Source organism: Ceratosolen solmsi, unplaced genomic scaffold, assembly GCF_000503995.2.
Source record: "Ceratosolen solmsi marchali unplaced genomic scaffold, CerSol_1.0 scaffold27, whole genome shotgun sequence".
Lineage (NCBI taxonomy): Eukaryota > Metazoa > Arthropoda > Insecta > Hymenoptera > Agaonidae > Ceratosolen > Ceratosolen solmsi.
In genome coordinates, this window is record NW_011948426.1 from 5,801,453 (window position 1) to 5,818,309 (window position 16,857).

General features: G+C 25.7%; 4 protein-coding genes across 7 annotated transcripts in view; 2 read left to right on the top strand and 2 right to left on the bottom strand.

Moving 5' to 3' along the window:
* The window catches only part of LOC105363258 (iron/zinc purple acid phosphatase-like protein), a 2,167-nt gene extending 1,849 nt beyond the window's left edge, over positions 1 to 318 (top strand). Inside the window, 1 exon segment of the mRNA XM_011500904.1 lies at positions 1 to 318. This exon segment is cut by the window's left edge and continues 10 nt beyond it. Coding sequence (XP_011499206.1) covers positions 1 to 214 — 214 coding nt within the window. The 3' untranslated portion in view covers positions 215 to 318.
* A 1,329-nt stretch (positions 319 to 1,647) lies between these two features.
* Akt (AKT serine/threonine protein kinase) lies at positions 1,648 to 6,165 on the bottom strand. Of its 3 annotated transcripts, none has more exons than XM_011500907.1 (8): positions 5,866 to 6,165; positions 5,616 to 5,777; positions 4,315 to 4,582; positions 3,800 to 4,034; positions 3,525 to 3,722; positions 3,187 to 3,457; positions 2,796 to 3,032; positions 1,648 to 2,203 (listed from the first exon to the last, which is right to left on the bottom strand). In XM_011500907.1, exons 2-8 carry the CDS (start codon positions 5,692 to 5,694, stop codon positions 1,863 to 1,865), a joined length of 1,629 nt encoding a protein of 542 aa, XP_011499209.1. In that variant the 5' UTR covers positions 5,695 to 5,777; positions 5,866 to 6,165; the 3' UTR covers positions 1,648 to 1,862. The 3 variants fall into 3 exon arrangements, with proteins under 3 accessions (XP_011499209.1, XP_011499208.1, XP_011499207.1); XM_011500906.1 differs by having other exon boundaries at positions 5,616 to 5,780; XM_011500905.1 differs by having other exon boundaries at positions 5,616 to 6,165.
* Positions 6,166 to 11,025: 4,860 nt separating this feature from the next.
* Positions 11,026 to 14,445, top strand: Pgk (phosphoglycerate kinase). Its single transcript, XM_011500911.1, has 6 exons — positions 11,026 to 11,128; positions 11,969 to 12,206; positions 12,415 to 12,763; positions 13,113 to 13,451; positions 13,518 to 13,737; positions 14,080 to 14,445. Exons 1-6 carry the CDS (start codon positions 11,050 to 11,052, stop codon positions 14,355 to 14,357), a joined length of 1,503 nt encoding a protein of 500 aa, XP_011499213.1. The 5' UTR covers positions 11,026 to 11,049; the 3' UTR covers positions 14,358 to 14,445.
* On the bottom strand, positions 14,443 to 16,174 carry Pex19 (peroxisomal biogenesis factor 19). Of its 2 annotated transcripts, none has more exons than XM_011500910.1 (5): positions 16,034 to 16,174; positions 15,568 to 15,753; positions 15,361 to 15,461; positions 14,965 to 15,210; positions 14,443 to 14,864 (listed from the first exon to the last, which is right to left on the bottom strand). In XM_011500910.1, exons 1-5 carry the CDS (start codon positions 16,095 to 16,097, stop codon positions 14,679 to 14,681), a joined length of 783 nt encoding a protein of 260 aa, XP_011499212.1. In that variant the 5' UTR covers positions 16,098 to 16,174; the 3' UTR covers positions 14,443 to 14,678. The 2 variants fall into 2 exon arrangements, with proteins under 2 accessions (XP_011499212.1, XP_011499210.1); XM_011500908.1 differs by having other exon boundaries at positions 15,361 to 15,509; positions 16,034 to 16,173.
* Positions 16,175 to 16,857: the final 683 nt, after the last annotated feature.

Below are 16,857 nucleotides of genomic sequence, written 5' to 3' on the forward strand. Positions count from 1 at the left end.
AGGATGCAAAGAAGGAAAAGAAAAATTTGTACCACACCGACCACCTTGGTCATCATTTCGTAGCTCAGACTTTGGATATACAAGAATGATAGCTTACAATAAAACACATTTATATCTAGAACAAGTGTCAGATGATAAAGATGGTGAAGTGATTGATAAAGTTTGGCTAATTAAAAGTAATCCTTCACCAAATTTTATCACACCTAAGTTATAATACAAATTATTTATTTCTGTTCCCACATTTGTATTATGAAACTAATGGATTTTTTAATTACAAACATGAAAGTACTGTAAATTTAGTGTATAAATATTTTATTATAGATCCTAGTTTACTATTACAATTTTTTTTAAACAAATAATTTTATGAATGTACTTTATTTATTTCTCTTATTGAACAAATAAAATAAGTTAATAGATAATAAATTTTTGTTGATATTATTTTGAAGTATTTTCAAAATGAAAGAAATTTAATCAATTATATCAATTATTTAATTGATGAAATAAAATATAATTATAGATTTTTCTTAAAATTTTGTAAATAATAGAATATAACAGGAAAATATAGATTGGATAATTCAATAAAAATAAACCGTTATAAATAATAATATTTTACTTATAAATGTCATTTGTAAAAGGCGTTTTCGCGCAATTTTATTAATGTACAAATTACTTGATTGCAGCCATTGCCCTTTTGTTGCGCAAGCAATTGTAGAATGAAACAGAAATGATGCCTTCGTTGATTAGAGAGAAAAGATGATGTTGAATGGACTATATCTTACAATTAATTAGAGTAGCCTTTAAACTTTAAAAAATCAATCGTTTTAAAAAATATTTATATATATATGTATATATAGATTGCAATTATCACTACTGAAATAATACTTAAAGATCTCTTGCAAAACAATAATGATGTAATTAAAAATTACTATACTTAGTACATAAAAATTTCAATTTACTGCACAACAATATTAAAATTAAATCATTTTCACTAAACAAAATTGATCGGTACCACTCAACCAAACAACATATCAAATAAAATTCACACAATTATTCAACATATATCCAACGAAATTACGCATAATAAATTATATATATACATAGATACATATACATTTGATTTAACAGATTAATTGATTTAAAAAAATTTGAAGACAACTCTGTTGCTATTAGGATTAGCACAAGGTGATCGTATAATTAGCCTGCCACTCGGAGGATATGTTTTTAAAAATACCTAATGATGAGTTGTAAAGCATCACAGACCTGTAAAGGCGACATTCTATTTGATCGTCTTCTTTAATTAGAAAATATTGGAAAACACATTTTGCAATAATATATTTGATAAGAAAAAACTAATCCAAGTTTTGTTAGAGTTAATACTTGACAGACTACAGCTGATAGATTTTTATTTACAATGAATTATTAATTACTTAATACATCAATTATGATGAAATAGGCAGTAATTAAATAAATATCACAAGTTTTAATTATTAAGTAAATCTTGAAAAGGATTAAAAAATTATTAGATTATGCTAAAATCGATTAAAAAAATTATTAAAAACAAAATTTATATTTAAATTATTAGACATAACCAAATTTTTGTTTTTAACAATCTACGAATTGTTTTTGACAAAGTATTAACATAAAAAAATCAAAACCATGTTCTAGTTTTTTCCAATATAAAATATTTTATTTTCTAAATGCACGAGACGATCATCATCACACTGTCGTTACATTGTTGTACAAGAAAAATGTACAAGTTTTTATCACACTTTTTCCTTCCAGTGCCACCGAGTCTGAGGCAACTATTCGATTCATCCGATCACACATACCAAAGCATAAACCAAGAATAAATAACTATCGTGTCAGTGGTTGATGGAAACTATCGAAGAGGTAGCTGCAGAATGGCTCTCTTGATATGAGAACTGTGGAAAATGCTCCTGTTCTTCTGCTATCGAATTAAGGCCGCCGCCGCTGCCAAGGCACCCCTGATCGGGAGGAGTCAGTTCCACACTTTCGCCGGTGAATTCACTATCAAAATAACGCGTATCCGTGTCCGAGGTCACTTGAGGCTTAAAGGGCGGTGAAATTTTCTTTTGGACAAGGTCTGACCAGTCTATCGATGAGAAAAACGCATGGTCCATTATGTCCTTGGCGTCATTGGGTCCGCCCCCTAGTCTCCTACTTGGATCTTTAATTAATAAACCTATGCAAATAAGAAGTTCAATTAGGCCAAAAACAAGTTCAAATTAAATTCAAATTAAAAAAAAAACCTAATGAGCTTTTTGCAGTAATTATCAATTGAATACTTTTTAAATTTGTTTAGAAATAAAGAACTCTAGATAAATATCACATTATAATAATTTTCATTATATTGTAGCAAAAAATTTTTGCATTGCTTAAATTCTCAATATATCCATTTTTTTAATTTTTTGGTTATTATATTATTTAATAAATACATTTAGTTAAAAATTATGTCCAAAAATAGAGCATAAAATGAAAAAATACAATATAAATTAACTAGATACTGCAAATATGCATCAACTATAATTTAAATATCGAATAATGATATTTTATATTTCGTATGTAATTACCATGAAAGTAAATATCAAATAATGTATGGTAATTACTATAGAATTTAACGAAATTTATAAATTTTCACTACTGATCTTTTATGTACCTATAAAATTACAATTTTTGTACAAAAATGGACTAAAATCGATTATAGATACTTTCACTTGTATTTAAATGAATAAATATATATAAATTGAAATAAATTGAAACGTTACATGTCTTACCTCCTAACATATCTTTAGCTTCATTACTAATATTTTTAGGAAATCTCACTGCTTCTAATAAAATAAGTGTAAAAAGTTTTTCATGATCTTTATTATAAAATGGAAGTCTTCCACACATCATTTCATACATAACTACTCCTACTCCCCACCAGTCTACAGCTCTTCCATAATCGTTATCTTCTAATACTTCAGGAGCTAAGTATTCTGGTGTACCACAAAATGTTTTCGTCGTTCTACCTATGTTAAATAAAATAATATCTTAATAACAAATATATTTCGCTATAATATTACAAGTTAATATTTAATTAAAAAATTATATTAATATTTAAAGATTCATTCAAAATTTTATACTGCATTTACTTTATTACAAATAATTATTTCGATTTTCTACCATAGGTAATATCTTCTTTACAAAGACCAAAATCAGCAATTTTTATATGACCATCTTTATCCAGCAACAAATTTTCGAGTTTTAAATCTCGATAAATGATTCCTTGTGAATGCAAATATCCAAGCGCCGATATAATTTCAGCCCCATAAAATCTAGTTCGATCCTCGCTAAATACTCGCGATCGGCTTAAATGAAAAAAAAGTTCTCCACCATTAACATACTCCATCACAAAACAAAGTCTATCTGCAGTTTGAAAGCTATATTTTAAAGACTGAAACAAAAACATTACAAATTCTATTATCCTAATATATATCGCTACATGTTTGAATATTACTTACTATTAAAAATGGATGACTGGTTGTTCTTAAAACTCTATTTTCTGTTAGCGTATGTGCTACTTCATCTTTTCGAATTATTACTTCTTTTCTAAGAATTTTAATGGCATATAAATGACCAGTTGCTTTTTCTCTGCATAGGATAACTTTACCAAATGTGCCTTTTCCCAAAACTTTCAAAAATTCAAAATTCTCTAATGTCTAAAAATTTAAGTATAAACATGTAAAAACGATATTATATTAACAAATACGATTTATTTATTTTCATATTTACTTACAACTTTCTTCTTTCCAGAAGTTTTACTATTAGATGTTCCTTGAACACTAAATTTGGCTAATAACTCATCAAAAATACATCCATCATTAGAAACAACCCCAAGAGATCCGCAAGAATCAGATCTTCCACCTCCAGTCGATTCCATATCAACATCTTCAGAAGACGAGGATTGCTGCATTTGGGAATGTGGTTGCTGTTGACTTTGCTCTTCATTTGCGAGTCTATCTGCCACATATCTAATAACCAATAATATTTATTGTCTATAGGCTTCTAACTCAATAACATTAATTAAAGATATTTGGTTGAAAATAAAAATTAAACAGCTAAAATTTACAAATAAAATTACTTATACAGATATTAAAAACTTATTTTAAAACATACTAAACTCAATATTTAATTATTCTGAAAAAGTTGACATAATATATTTTTAATAATATTATTACTTTAAAATCTTATTTACTCTTTGTATAAGATCTTGCTAGAAAGATCTTTCTTGCAGAATAAATTGAAAAATACCTTATAGCAGTCACCCAATCTTCTCTATCTTGTTCTGTTTCAACATGAAACGTTCTTTCAATGACTGTTGTCCATTGTAAACCCCTAATCACAAATGTGAAAGGTTTAGGTCTGTCAACAGACATAATTTGACATCCACGAACAGTAAAATTATTTAATGGTTGTGCAGCAGCTGCCATTTGTTGATCAGGCTTGGCTTTAAAACCAACCAGAGTTCCATCGTCTCTCAAAACGAAATATCGGGATCTCCAGTTTTTTATGTGTTCACCTATATTCAAATAATTAAGTTAGTGTAGTTCTACATATATAAAAGTTATAAATTAACTTAACCACACAATATATAAATTTTTATATTTTCATGAGTACCTAGAATTTATTAAATAATAATAATATAAAATTGATATTATTATTTATACAAAATTTCAATTAAAAAAAATTTTAATACATTAAAGTAAAAAATATTACTCAATTTGCAATTTATTTGAATATTAATAAATAAATATAAGTATACATGTCTTTAAATTTACTTTCTTAACTCAAGAATATTACAATATTTATTATTACAACGGGAACAGCGATGGAAATAAATATCATAAAGATTATACAAAGATATCTATTAAGTATACCATTTGTTTTTTTTTTGTTTTTTTTGTTTTGTTTTGCATGAGTATCTGAAAAAATTATTTTAGTAATTAAATTAAATGATAGAAATATAAATTGTTCATTTATTTACTCAATGGAAATTCTAATATTTTATTTTCAATATTGTTCGGCAGTTACGTTTCTTATGAATAAGAAAAATTAAATTACAAAGTTGGCTGAAAGTATCCTGAAATTACATTTATCGTTTATAAAATGAATTAAATTTACCAATATAAAAATTGGTAAATTTACTTCAAATATAAATATTTCTATTACCTTTGTCATTAGTTTATTACATTTATTTTAAATAATTAACGAATGGATCGAATGATTTTATTTCCCGTTCTAACAACATCTTTGCCTAGACATCGAGACACAGACGTACACGCACACAATTGAACTAACTAAAGATCTGTCTTTGGACAGTAGTCGGACACTTACACGGTTTACAGAAAGTAAGAATCCGTTAATTACCTTCAATCTTTATTTAATTGCATGCAATAAAGTTTCAATAGAGTGCAGCTTACGCAGCATAGCTGCACTGAGAGCGATTGCAATATAAAAATACAAAAGAAAGAAAAGAAAACAATGGAATAAATAATAAGAATAAAAAGAAAGCTAAGAAAAAAAGTAGCCAAGAGTTAGAAAAGAAGGAGTACCGCGTTTTTGGAGCCAGCCCTCCTTGACGACACGTTGACTGGCGCCGGACGCTGCGACGCTCATCGCCGCGTCCCCCATGGCCCTGAGTCGTCCTGTCGTCCAGCGGCGGCAGTTTGCCCGCGGACCGAGACGACACCGTCTTTAACAATTGCGGCTCTTGGCTGCTGTCGATAATTATTTCGTTGTTATAAGTAGTCGACAGCGGCGTACCGCAGAACAGAAAAGACTGCACGAGTACAACGACAATACCGATGCCGAGTTGTTGACGATGAGCAGCAGTCCAGGGCGAGACGAAGAGTCGGATCACAACCAGTGTGTGCGCGCGGGGAAAATGCGCAACACGAACAAGTCACACCAACACAACATTAGACGACTGCAAAGAGAGAGAGAAAGCATCGCGGCTTTTGCAGTGCCACTCTGCGTATCCTCCGTTCCCCCTACCCGTCCTCCTTCTACTCATCGTCCTCCACCACCGCCGTCACTACCACTGCCGCCACTACCATCCCCACTATGACGCACTTCGTTACTTTAACACTATTGCGTTTGTGTACGTGCACATGCACTAAGCCCACAGTTGCGTGCCAGGAGAGTCGGATCGGTGTTGAGAGAGAGTTCACCGAGAGATTTCCAATCGTACTACTACTTTACATCTACGCGCCAGTTGAGTGTTCCCCGTGTGATATGTGTGATGAGTCCAACGCAAAAGTAATGAGAATGGTCCTTTTAATGCTGCTATACTTTCTTTCCTCTATTTATTTTTCTCATCTACATCGCTCTAATTAACTTTACACTTTTCTCTCTCTCTCTCTCTCTCTCTCTCTCTCTCTCTCTCTCTCTCTTTCTATCTCTGTCTATCTATCTATATATCTATCTATCTATCTATCTATTTATTTATTTATCTATCTATCTATTTATCAATTTACCTATCTATCTATCTATATATATATATATATATATATATATATACATATATCTGTACTCTTAATTTTCTCTTGTTCACCTTATCACGCAGCTGAAGCTAATATCACTAAATATGTAAGTCGACACAAGTAATTGCTGTGATTTAGTGTTAAAGGGGCATTATTACAACACACTACAAGATCGCACAAGAAAATAGTACAACCGAATGAGAGAATATGATAAGGATGGAGTGAGTTGCGTTTGTCGCCTATAATAAAAAATGCAGGGAGATAGAGGTTACCGAATATTCTTAAATTGTAATATGTAATATATATTATTTTAGTCTTATCTTTGCAGTTTTTACATTGTACGTTTACACATTATTTATCGTTATTGTATTACTTTTTTATGTTATTTTTTAGACAGTATTTTTATTAGGTTTTTAAATTAAATGATTGGAGCGTAAAGTTTGTTTACAATTGATGTTAAATAGCGTTTATTGTCTAACATGTATGAATTAAAATATTATTGATAATGATCAATGCCATGAAATTATAAAAAATAAAATCGTGGACAAACAAAACTTATTCTCCCATTATTAAATTATAAAATATGGTTAAATTGTAATGTATTTTTTATTTATCTTTAGTTAAGTGGCAATAAATTCAGTATAATATTATTTAAAATTGAAGAAAATTGAAATGTCATTGTATTACATATTAATTCAAATTTGATAATATTTATCTTTTTATATACCCGCTTACTTAAAATTTTATTACTATAAAACATTTTAGTTCCGCGCCCATAATTAAATTTCGTTCGTGAAAAGTGTAATGAATTGCTTTAATTTATTTAATATAAAATTATGTTTGGTTACGGTAATGTGTTAATTATATTGATGTAATTACAACAGAATTCAAATTGGTCAAAAATATTTCAATAATGGATTAATTGCATAAACTGTATTCAAAGTATAAAAATTTTTTTATTTCTTTCATAACTATAATAATTGTATACTAAACCATTGCTTAATTGAACTTTTTCAAAGTATGTACTAGATTTTTTATAAAATTTTATTTTAAATTGAATAAAAACTATTGATTATAAAGTAGCGGCTAGAATTATATAACATACATGCGTTTAATATGTCAATAAAGTTTGATCTCTTTTAAAATGTCAAATATTAAAAAAAAAAATTAAATACATTATAATAAAATTATATTATTAATCTCATATGAATATTAGTAGTTTTTATAAATGCCATATTGCTCCTAAGCATATCTTATAAATAAAATCCAATAATTTACCTTTCTTCATAATATCCAGACTAACACGTAGTAAATTATCTTAATAATAATAATAATAATCATCATCATCATCATTATCATCATCATAATCATAATTGTAATCATCATAATAAAATGAAAATTAAAAATAAAGTGATTATCAAGAATATAATTGAAATATTTGAGAAGCTAAATTTTAGTTGTTAGGATTATTCAGCATTGATTATTCTGATTATATTCACTTATTTGTAATGACCAACAGTTATCTAGTCTATAAGAAAATATAGAGGACGCATAGACGTATTTATGCATTCAAATAAGCATAAATCGCATCCGAGTAAGTGTATTGTAAGCCTATTGCAAATACTTCGTGAACAGGTATGCGCATGCGTGTGGGTTGCCGGTAATGCAACTACAAGCGCACGCTTCTTCATTTGAATTCAATTTACAAAGTTTCACTGGGAGAGTCAACGCAATCATTAGATATTGAACCTAAGAGTTTGTAATTAAAAAGTGATGAGCATGTTATAAGAAAACTTGCGTTTAAAAGACTAATTTACGTAATCATAAGCATACTTTTTCCTTAGCTTGAGAAATTTTTTGAAAACAAAACTGAAGGAAGCTTACAGATAAGGACAAATAAGATGATTTTATCGTTAGGTTGTAATTAAATGTTTTAGTTGATTTAAATATGTGGACATTTTCATTTAACGGATAAAAATGTTTAATATTTAATTTTTAATTAATTAATTAAATTTAATTAAATAATTAATATTTAATATTTAATAATAAGGCTAAATATTCGTGTATATACATTTTTCACATTTATATTTACAACATATATTAAAAAAACATCTCACACATCAACAGCATTCCGTAACTATTGTAATTTAATATAATTAAATGAATTTTATATTAACACAATTATAGTAACCATATTGTGTTTTATAATTTTATAATAATTTTATATTGAAATTAAAATTAAAAGTTAAAAATCTCGACTTGTACATATATTATATGTTTTTATATATTATATGTTATATATTATATATATATGTTATATATTATATATATATATTATATATTATATGTTTTTATTGTAACTGATATTCTGCCGATGCTTACGAATGATTATTAATTATGCATGTAAGAATGACAAAAATATTAATTTTTCTTTTAATAGTAATATGAAATGATACTTATATCTAAGGTGCAATATAACTTTTATGTAAGTATAATTTTACTCCCATAAATTTTACTATATTGGCATAATAAATATCATACTACGTACAAGATATGTATTATAAAAGAAATTGTATATCGGCAACTACAAAAAAGTTTCTGTTATACCAAGAGATATGTTATATCGAACCCTTATAGGTCATCTAATGAATTTGCTAGATTTAAGTTAAAAATCAATGTGTGTCCTGATACTTGAAATAATCATTTTTAATTTATGAAACTTTATCATTATTAAAGTTCAATTTAACTTATAATATTTCTTCCATATATATTATGTGTTAATATGTATAACATTTCTGCTGAAATAATCATGTTCTCGGGTAAATTGTTTTCAAAATATAAAATTAAATAACTATATATAAATAATCAAATATATATAAAATCAAATATAAATACAGATATTGTTTTTCATAAAAATAAAAAGTAATATTTTTCAAACTACTATTATTTTCAAAAATTAATTGCCCTCTCTTATGGGAATATTACTATTTAAGAATATATGAGAATCGACTACGTGGACAAATATTTTTTATATTGAAATTCAACTGTTAGCCCTACAAGTACGTGAATTTATTATTAATTTATTATTAACTCTTCACAAGAATGCTAACATTAAAACATTATTTTTAGAAATAATCGTGTTTACGTATGTTTTTCTTTATAATTGAATTTTTCAATCCGAGTTATTGTAGTAATTGTAATAGAAATTTATTTTCCATTATTAAATTTCTGTTTTTGCTAACCATAAATTTTATATAAAAATTTTGGACACATAAAAATTAAATATATTCAATTTACATTAACATTTTCTGAATAAATATATTACTATTATATTATTTATAAGAAAATCTTTAAGATTTTCTGAATTTTAAAATTCTAAAATGCTCGTATATATATTTCTGTTAATTTAATTACTAAACATATATTATTAGATTTCGATTGTAAGGAACAGAAAAATATTGTTTAAAACAACGAACATTATGTCTTTAAAAATTGCATCTAGTCATCAATGCAATTTTTCGTAATATAAAATATCGAAGAAATTATAAATGTTTTCAATTATTCAATAATATAAGACTACATTGTTTAAAAGCGTAAAAATAAAACAAAGAACAAACACTTTTAATTTAAATATTTGCAAAAAATCTTAAAATTTTGAAGTTCTTAATTCGTTTTAAAATAAGGATTCACTATTTTTAAATATACGCTACTTTTATCTATAAGAACATTATTACCATAATATTGTATAAATTAATTAATATTGTAAAATCAAAAACATGTCAAAAATATTATTATAAATATTATTAAAAGTTGTAAAACTGTGTAACACTTTAGTAAATATACAAATATAAGACAAATATATCATAGATATATATATAAGATAAGACATAATAATTAATCTACGCAAATTCAATTGATACGAGTGCTTTCTTTAAATAATATTCTTTAAATATTTTTGTACAATATTATTTCAAGCTATATAAGTATACATTTGTATTTTTATTTCAATAAAATTTAAAAGAGTATGAACACATTTCTAAAAAGTTATTTAATCAAACGGAATATTATATAAGCAACTATATACTAAAACCAGTGTTTCGATTAAAAAACTGTAGTATATCATATTATGTATATCATATATAGAAATATAATGAAAAAACGTTTTGAAATGAAAAAAAGGAATTATGCTGCCGAAGGTTAACTGAGAAAAGTAATTTTGAAAATTCGTAAAAAAGCACTAGACTAAACAATTTGATGTCTTATTTCATGAAATCAGTATTATCACTTTTAAAATGCTTTTAAATCAACAATCTATCGAGAAAAACAATAATATCAAGACAAGGGTGACTGTGATTAACCAATATACATTTATACATATCAAGCTCTCATAATAGCTCATGGTCGTATATCTCACAACAGTATATTCTGTCATGGACAAAGTTCTGATAATTATATTGTGCAGTTGATTAATAAATCATAGTTAGTTAGGACATTTATTAACATAATGTCTAAGCTAATGCCTTTTACTACCAAACGCTATGTGGATTACCTGCAAAAAACTAAATTAAACTTCTTCACCATAGGTAATAATTATAAAAATTTACTTATAAAATTGATGCAACTCCTATATTATTCAAAATTTTAGTCACTGATTTAAAAGCTCCATAAATGATTGAAGGCTTGAATGGTTTTATTAGATCTTATATTTCATCTTTTAATTGAAAAAATACTCTACTTTCACGATATCGTTAACATTTCAAAAGAGTATTTAATTTTCTTTTATCTTATAAAAATGTATATAAAGACTTATTAAAGTAATACTTTGTTTTTTAATTAATAATGAACAATACCGAGGGAAGAAATCCGCTATTATAAAATGAAAATTAAAACTTTCAATATATCAGCTATTAAAATAAAAAATGTTGAAGTTAATTGGCAATTGTAAAGTTAATTGCAATATTGATATAAAAATTTTATTTAATTATTTTTTATCAGTTTTATCATCTTATTTATTTATTATGCAATTGTGTTCATAAACTGAAAAACGAACGACTATACTTGATTAATAAAGGATGAACTTATATTTTAAAATTTGAATATATAAATATTCAAATTTATTAATATAATTTGGTAATGATCTAATAGTAATTTGATACATTTGTACAATTTAAAAAAAATTTTAAATTATGATTTTAAAATAATTTCTTTAAAAATAATATTATAATAAAATTCCGAATAAAATAAATTTTCAATATTTGCATACGGATATATTTGACACATTTATAATACTTATGAATTATTCCAAATCATCAAATATAATATAAATTGCGCTTAAAAAAAACTTGACCTTGAAGGGGTCGCTGCTACGTGCACCAATGTTCCTTGTATTTGCTGGCATTGCGACCTTCTTATAACATTTACAGCTCGTCGGTCTATTAAATCAGGTTGTTACTGTCCAACGAACAAACAATACCAAGTTTTTCGAAAATTTAACAGAAGATTATTATTACCTAAGTGCATTTTACCACTTAAAAATTTTTACCAACCTTTATTTTCTTTAAATCATACAAGAAATATATCATCGGTTAGCATACAAAGCATGGCATTGAATAAACTTAGTATCGACAAAGTCGATCTTGCCGGTAAAAGAGTCTTAATAAGGTAAATATGTTAATATATTGTTTTACATATCATATTTTATGTCATATTTTTATTCAATTATGTAAATTTCATCTTGTACAGTAATATTTTTTAAATTCAATAGTTTTTTTTAATGTTCAACTCCAAATTATTCCTGGTTGATAAGTTAATATTCTAAATTACTTCTTCTATATAGGTAATAAAATGTTAATTAAAATATTATTTTTAGAGTGGATTTTAATGTACCTATTAAAGACGATAAAGTAGTAAATAATCAACGAATCGTTGCAGCTCTTGAATCCATCAAATATGCTTTAGATCAAAAAGCTAAATCTATTGTTTTAATGTCACATTTAGGACGACCTAATGGAATTAAAAATATTAAATACACTCTGAAGCCAGTAGCTAATGAATTAGAAAAAGTATTGGGATTAAAAATTAAATTTTTATCTGATTGTGTTGGACCTGAAATTGAGCATGCATGTGCCGATCCAGAACCAGGTTCTATTTTTCTTTTAGAAAATTTACGATTTCATGTAGAAGAAGAAGGCAAAAGTATTGATTCTGATGGGAAAAAAGTGTGTACGATTATTATTAATTTTTTTTCTTCATTCAAATATTTTAATGAGTCTTGAACTATAATACAATGTAATTTATTTATTTCATTATTTATTTATCTATTATTTATAAGAGGATTTATTCTTATGTTATAATATTGAATATTACAATTTTAATTGTTTAAAAGTTGTTGCATTATAATCTATATATAACAAATTATATATTGTATATTATTTAAAAATCTTAAAGCCTTTCATTGTAATTTTTTATATTATGAATCCTAATAATTATTATTAGATTTCAATCAATAATATATGTAAAATAATTATGATTTTCTAAATATAAAAATTAATTTTGTGATAAAATTAGATCGTAGCAAGTAAAGATGAAGTTTCAAAATTCAGAATGTCATTAAACAAACTTGGAGATGTTTATATAAACGATGCTTTTGGTACTGCGCATCGAGCCCACAGCTCCATGTTGGGTGAAGGTTTTGACATTAGAGCAAGTGGCTTCCTATTAAAAAAAGAATTATTATACTTTGCAAAAGCTTTGGATAATCCAGAAAGGCCGTTTCTGGCCATTCTTGGTGGAGCCAAGGTTGCTGATAAAATTCAACTTATTAATAATTTATTAGATAAAGTTAATGAAATGATAATAGGTGGAGGCATGGCTTACACATTTTTAAAAGTAGTTAAGAATATGAAAGTAAGTGAGATTTAAATATTTATATCAAAAATAAAGTTTAGAAGTATTTTTAATTCATTTTTGTAGATTGGTAATTCTTTGTTTGATGAAGAAGGTGCTAAAATTGTTAATGATCTTATGACTAAAGCTGAAAAAAACAATGTTAAGATTCATTTACCCGTTGACTTTATCACAGCAGATAAATTTGATGAAAATGCAAGTGTTGGATCTGCAAATCTCGACAGTGGAATTCCTGATGGTTGGATGAGTCTTGATATAGGACCAAAGACTAGAGAATTGTTTGCTGGTAGATTACAATACAAATATTAAAATAATATTTATCACGCATTCGTTTTCAAATGCTCGATCATTTTATTGAATAACCTATGATAAACTGAAGATAAATTTTTACTTTTTTAGTAGTATTTTTTATATATATTTATTTTTATTAAATAACAAATTTTAATATTGTAAATTAATTTATAATTTCTTAATTATTAGTAACAAAATTATTGACAATTATGAATAATACTCTTCATTAATGATATTTAATTTTATTTATTATAAGTAGTATTAAACGATATTTTATCAGATTGACAAAATCTTCATTAATTAAATGTAATTAATTAAATTTATTCTGTGATTGTAGAACCAATCAAGAGAGCTAAAGTTATTATTTGGAACGGACCAGCTGGAGTATTTGAATTTGATAACTTTTCAAAAGGAACTAAAAGTTTAATGAACAATGTTGTAGAAGCGACAAAACGAAATGCAATAACGATCATTGGTGGTGGGGACACTGCTACTTGTGCAGCTAAATGGAAAACTGAAGATCAACTTAGTCATGTTAGTACAGGTGGTGGTGCAAGTTTAGAACTTTTAGAGGGTAAAATTTTACCAGGTGTAGCAGCCCTTTCTCCAGCATAATATGTTTGGAATTATATTAAGTGACTAATAATAATACATAAAAATGCATTCAAGAAATGAGATGTTGATTTTCTGTCTTTTAAAAGTAATTTATTTTGAACATAAACAAATAAATTTATCACTGTTATTAATTACACTAAATAATTTAAGACTTCGTATCTTTTGTTTACTTTCATACAACTATAAATTATTTAATAAAATGGCAGCGTGTTAAACTCTATACTGTATGGTTCCATATATAAAACAAAGAAATATAAATTTAGTATCAGTAACATATCCATGTACAAATTTTTAATGTAAAAACAATTTTAAAACAATTTTTCACATAACCGAACATTTTTGAGAGTCTAGTATTCCAGACATAACAGATGATGACAAATTAATTAAATCTTCAGGAGGTTGGCCAAGACTTTGCATCTCTTCCATTAACAATAATGTTTTTTCAAATCGTTTTTTTTTTAATTCTTCTGTATCATTTGGTTTTTCAGCTTCCAATTCACTACAAACCTAGTTTATTTGTTTTTTATTTATTTTTTTTTTTTTGAAGAAAAATACAAAAGTTATATTTTTAAATTTGTATTATTTACGATTAAATTTCAATATTTACCTTTTGCATAAGGTCCAATTGTTTTTCATACTTTACTACATCTGCAAAGGGCAAAGTTGCTTTTTTTTCATTAAGCCACACTGGATATTTATCAACAAGATCTTTTAAAGGCCCATAAAGAACATCTTTGGATAATATAGATTGCATCATTCCTTGCATAAATGGAAAAATACCTAATCCATCATCTTCTAATGAAGTTTGTCCAAACATATTTGCTAAATCTGACTCACTAATATTTGGTACATTCTTAAACAAATAAACAATAATATATTATCAAATAAATGTATATTCTTTCATTTTTAATCTAACCATTCGTTCAAATTTTCTTTGAATAAATTACTTGTAAAAAGTAATCACAGTTTTACACTTGGCATCATTAAAGTAACTAATTTTAACCTGTAAATTTTCAGTTGTCGATGATAAATCTTTTAATGCTTGACTTATTGCTGTTTGAAAATTTGGAAAATTATCTCCATCATTCGTTTCTGAAATTGCTCCTGCAACAGTTTGGGCTATTTTTTTAAAGGACTCTTTATTACCAGAACCTATAAATACATATACAAATTAATATAAAAATTAATTATTCTTGTTTTTGATAAATACCTTTTTGCATCAATTCTTCAAAATTTCTTTGAAATTGATCAGCAGCTTGCTTAATAAAATCTTCAGTCCATACTTCCTCAACAGTAACATTTTCCTTACTTGCATTTGATGAATCTCGTACTATTGTAGATACATTGTTTTCGTATTTTTTGGGATGTATTTGTTTGTCCAAATCTTTTAATGCACCTTAAAATTTTTTTAAATAGTACATATTATATAATAATTATCAATTTTATTTAAAATTTAAATTTGCATAATTACATAATTATATAAAATCAGTAACAATAGTTTTATAAATATCATTTAAAAATTGTTGATTAAATAAAATAAAAGATTTCTAAATTGTTATTTAAACACAAAATTGTTGTTATTTATGCGATACGTGGTTATGTTTGATAAGTGTTTCATATTATAATTTAATATTTTTAAATATTTTCATAATAGTATTTCATAACTTTATACGCACTATCCAAAAGTTCCTTCAACTCTGAATCCTCCTCTTCATCTACCACTTTTTGTCCATCAGACATAGTGTCTAAATGTTTTTGACTTAGTCAATTTATAGTTTTGCAAACGAGTTACGAAAGGTTATACCCTTCAAAGAAAATGTTTCTCTATCTAGTATGTGTTACGTTTGAGGTCGCTCCATTAGCTTTATGTTAATTTTAAAATAGATGATTTAATATTTAATTAAATAGATGATCTTTTCTTTAAATAATATTAACTTAATTATAATAACGTTAGAATAATAACAAAAATCTTACGGTTTAAATTATTTCATATATTATACCCGTAAGCATTTGATAAACTTCTATCGTAATAATGTTAATTATCTCTTTAATTAATTTTATAATGTTAATATGATACGAGAACTTTTGATAATATTTTTTATGAAATAATAAAATTAGAAAAATCTAATCGTTATTCTTTTTATTACGCTTAATGAAGCTGGATGATTGAGCAGAAAAATGAATTTTGTCATTTGAATTAAATAGGATAGGATATTTTAATTTTTTTAATAATTTGTTTTCGATTATTACTTTTTATTTTAAAACTATTCAATAAATAAATCTTGTACAGTACTATTTAAATCAATAAATCAATATACTTAGTTAAACTTATAACTTATCATTTAAATGGTTACTATATAGATATATGTATGAAAATATATTGTTTAGATCAAAATAAACGATAACATTTTTAAAAGATTTTATCTAAAATTTGGTTTATCTAAAATAATTATGATTCTATAATCTAAGATTTATTTAAACAGGTACAGTTAGTGATTAA

Bases quoted from the DNA above. Each gene is read 5' to 3' on its own strand.
- Pex19 (XM_011500908.1), bottom strand. From the start codon at position 16,097: ATGTCTGATGGACAAAAAGTGGTAGATGAAGAGGAGGATTCAGAGTTG. The intron at 15,754-16,033 runs GTGCGTATAAAG...AAAAATTTTAAG, and splicing joins GTTGAAGGAACTTTTGGATA to GTGCATTAAAAGATTTGGAC. The intron at 15,211-15,360 runs GTTAAAATTAGT...TATTTGTTTAAG, and splicing joins CGACAACTGAAAATTTACAG to AATGTACCAAATATTAGTGA.
- Akt (XM_011500907.1), bottom strand. From the start codon at position 5,694: ATGGGGGACGCGGCGATGAGCGTCGCAGCGTCCGGCGCCAGTCAACGT. The intron at 4,035-4,314 runs GTATTTTTCAAT...ATTGGTTATTAG, and splicing joins GATTGGGTGACTGCTATAAG to ATATGTGGCAGATAGACTCG. The intron at 3,723-3,799 runs GTAAGTAAATAT...TTAAATTTTTAG, and splicing joins CTTCTGGAAAGAAGAAAGTT to ACATTAGAGAATTTTGAATT.
- Pgk (XM_011500911.1), top strand. From the start codon at position 11,050: ATGTCTAAGCTAATGCCTTTTACTACCAAACGCTATGTGGATTACCTG. The intron at 12,207-12,414 runs GTAAATATGTTA...TATTATTTTTAG, and splicing joins GGTAAAAGAGTCTTAATAAG to AGTGGATTTTAATGTACCTA. The intron at 13,452-13,517 runs GTAAGTGAGATT...TCATTTTTGTAG, and splicing joins AAGTAGTTAAGAATATGAAA to ATTGGTAATTCTTTGTTTGA.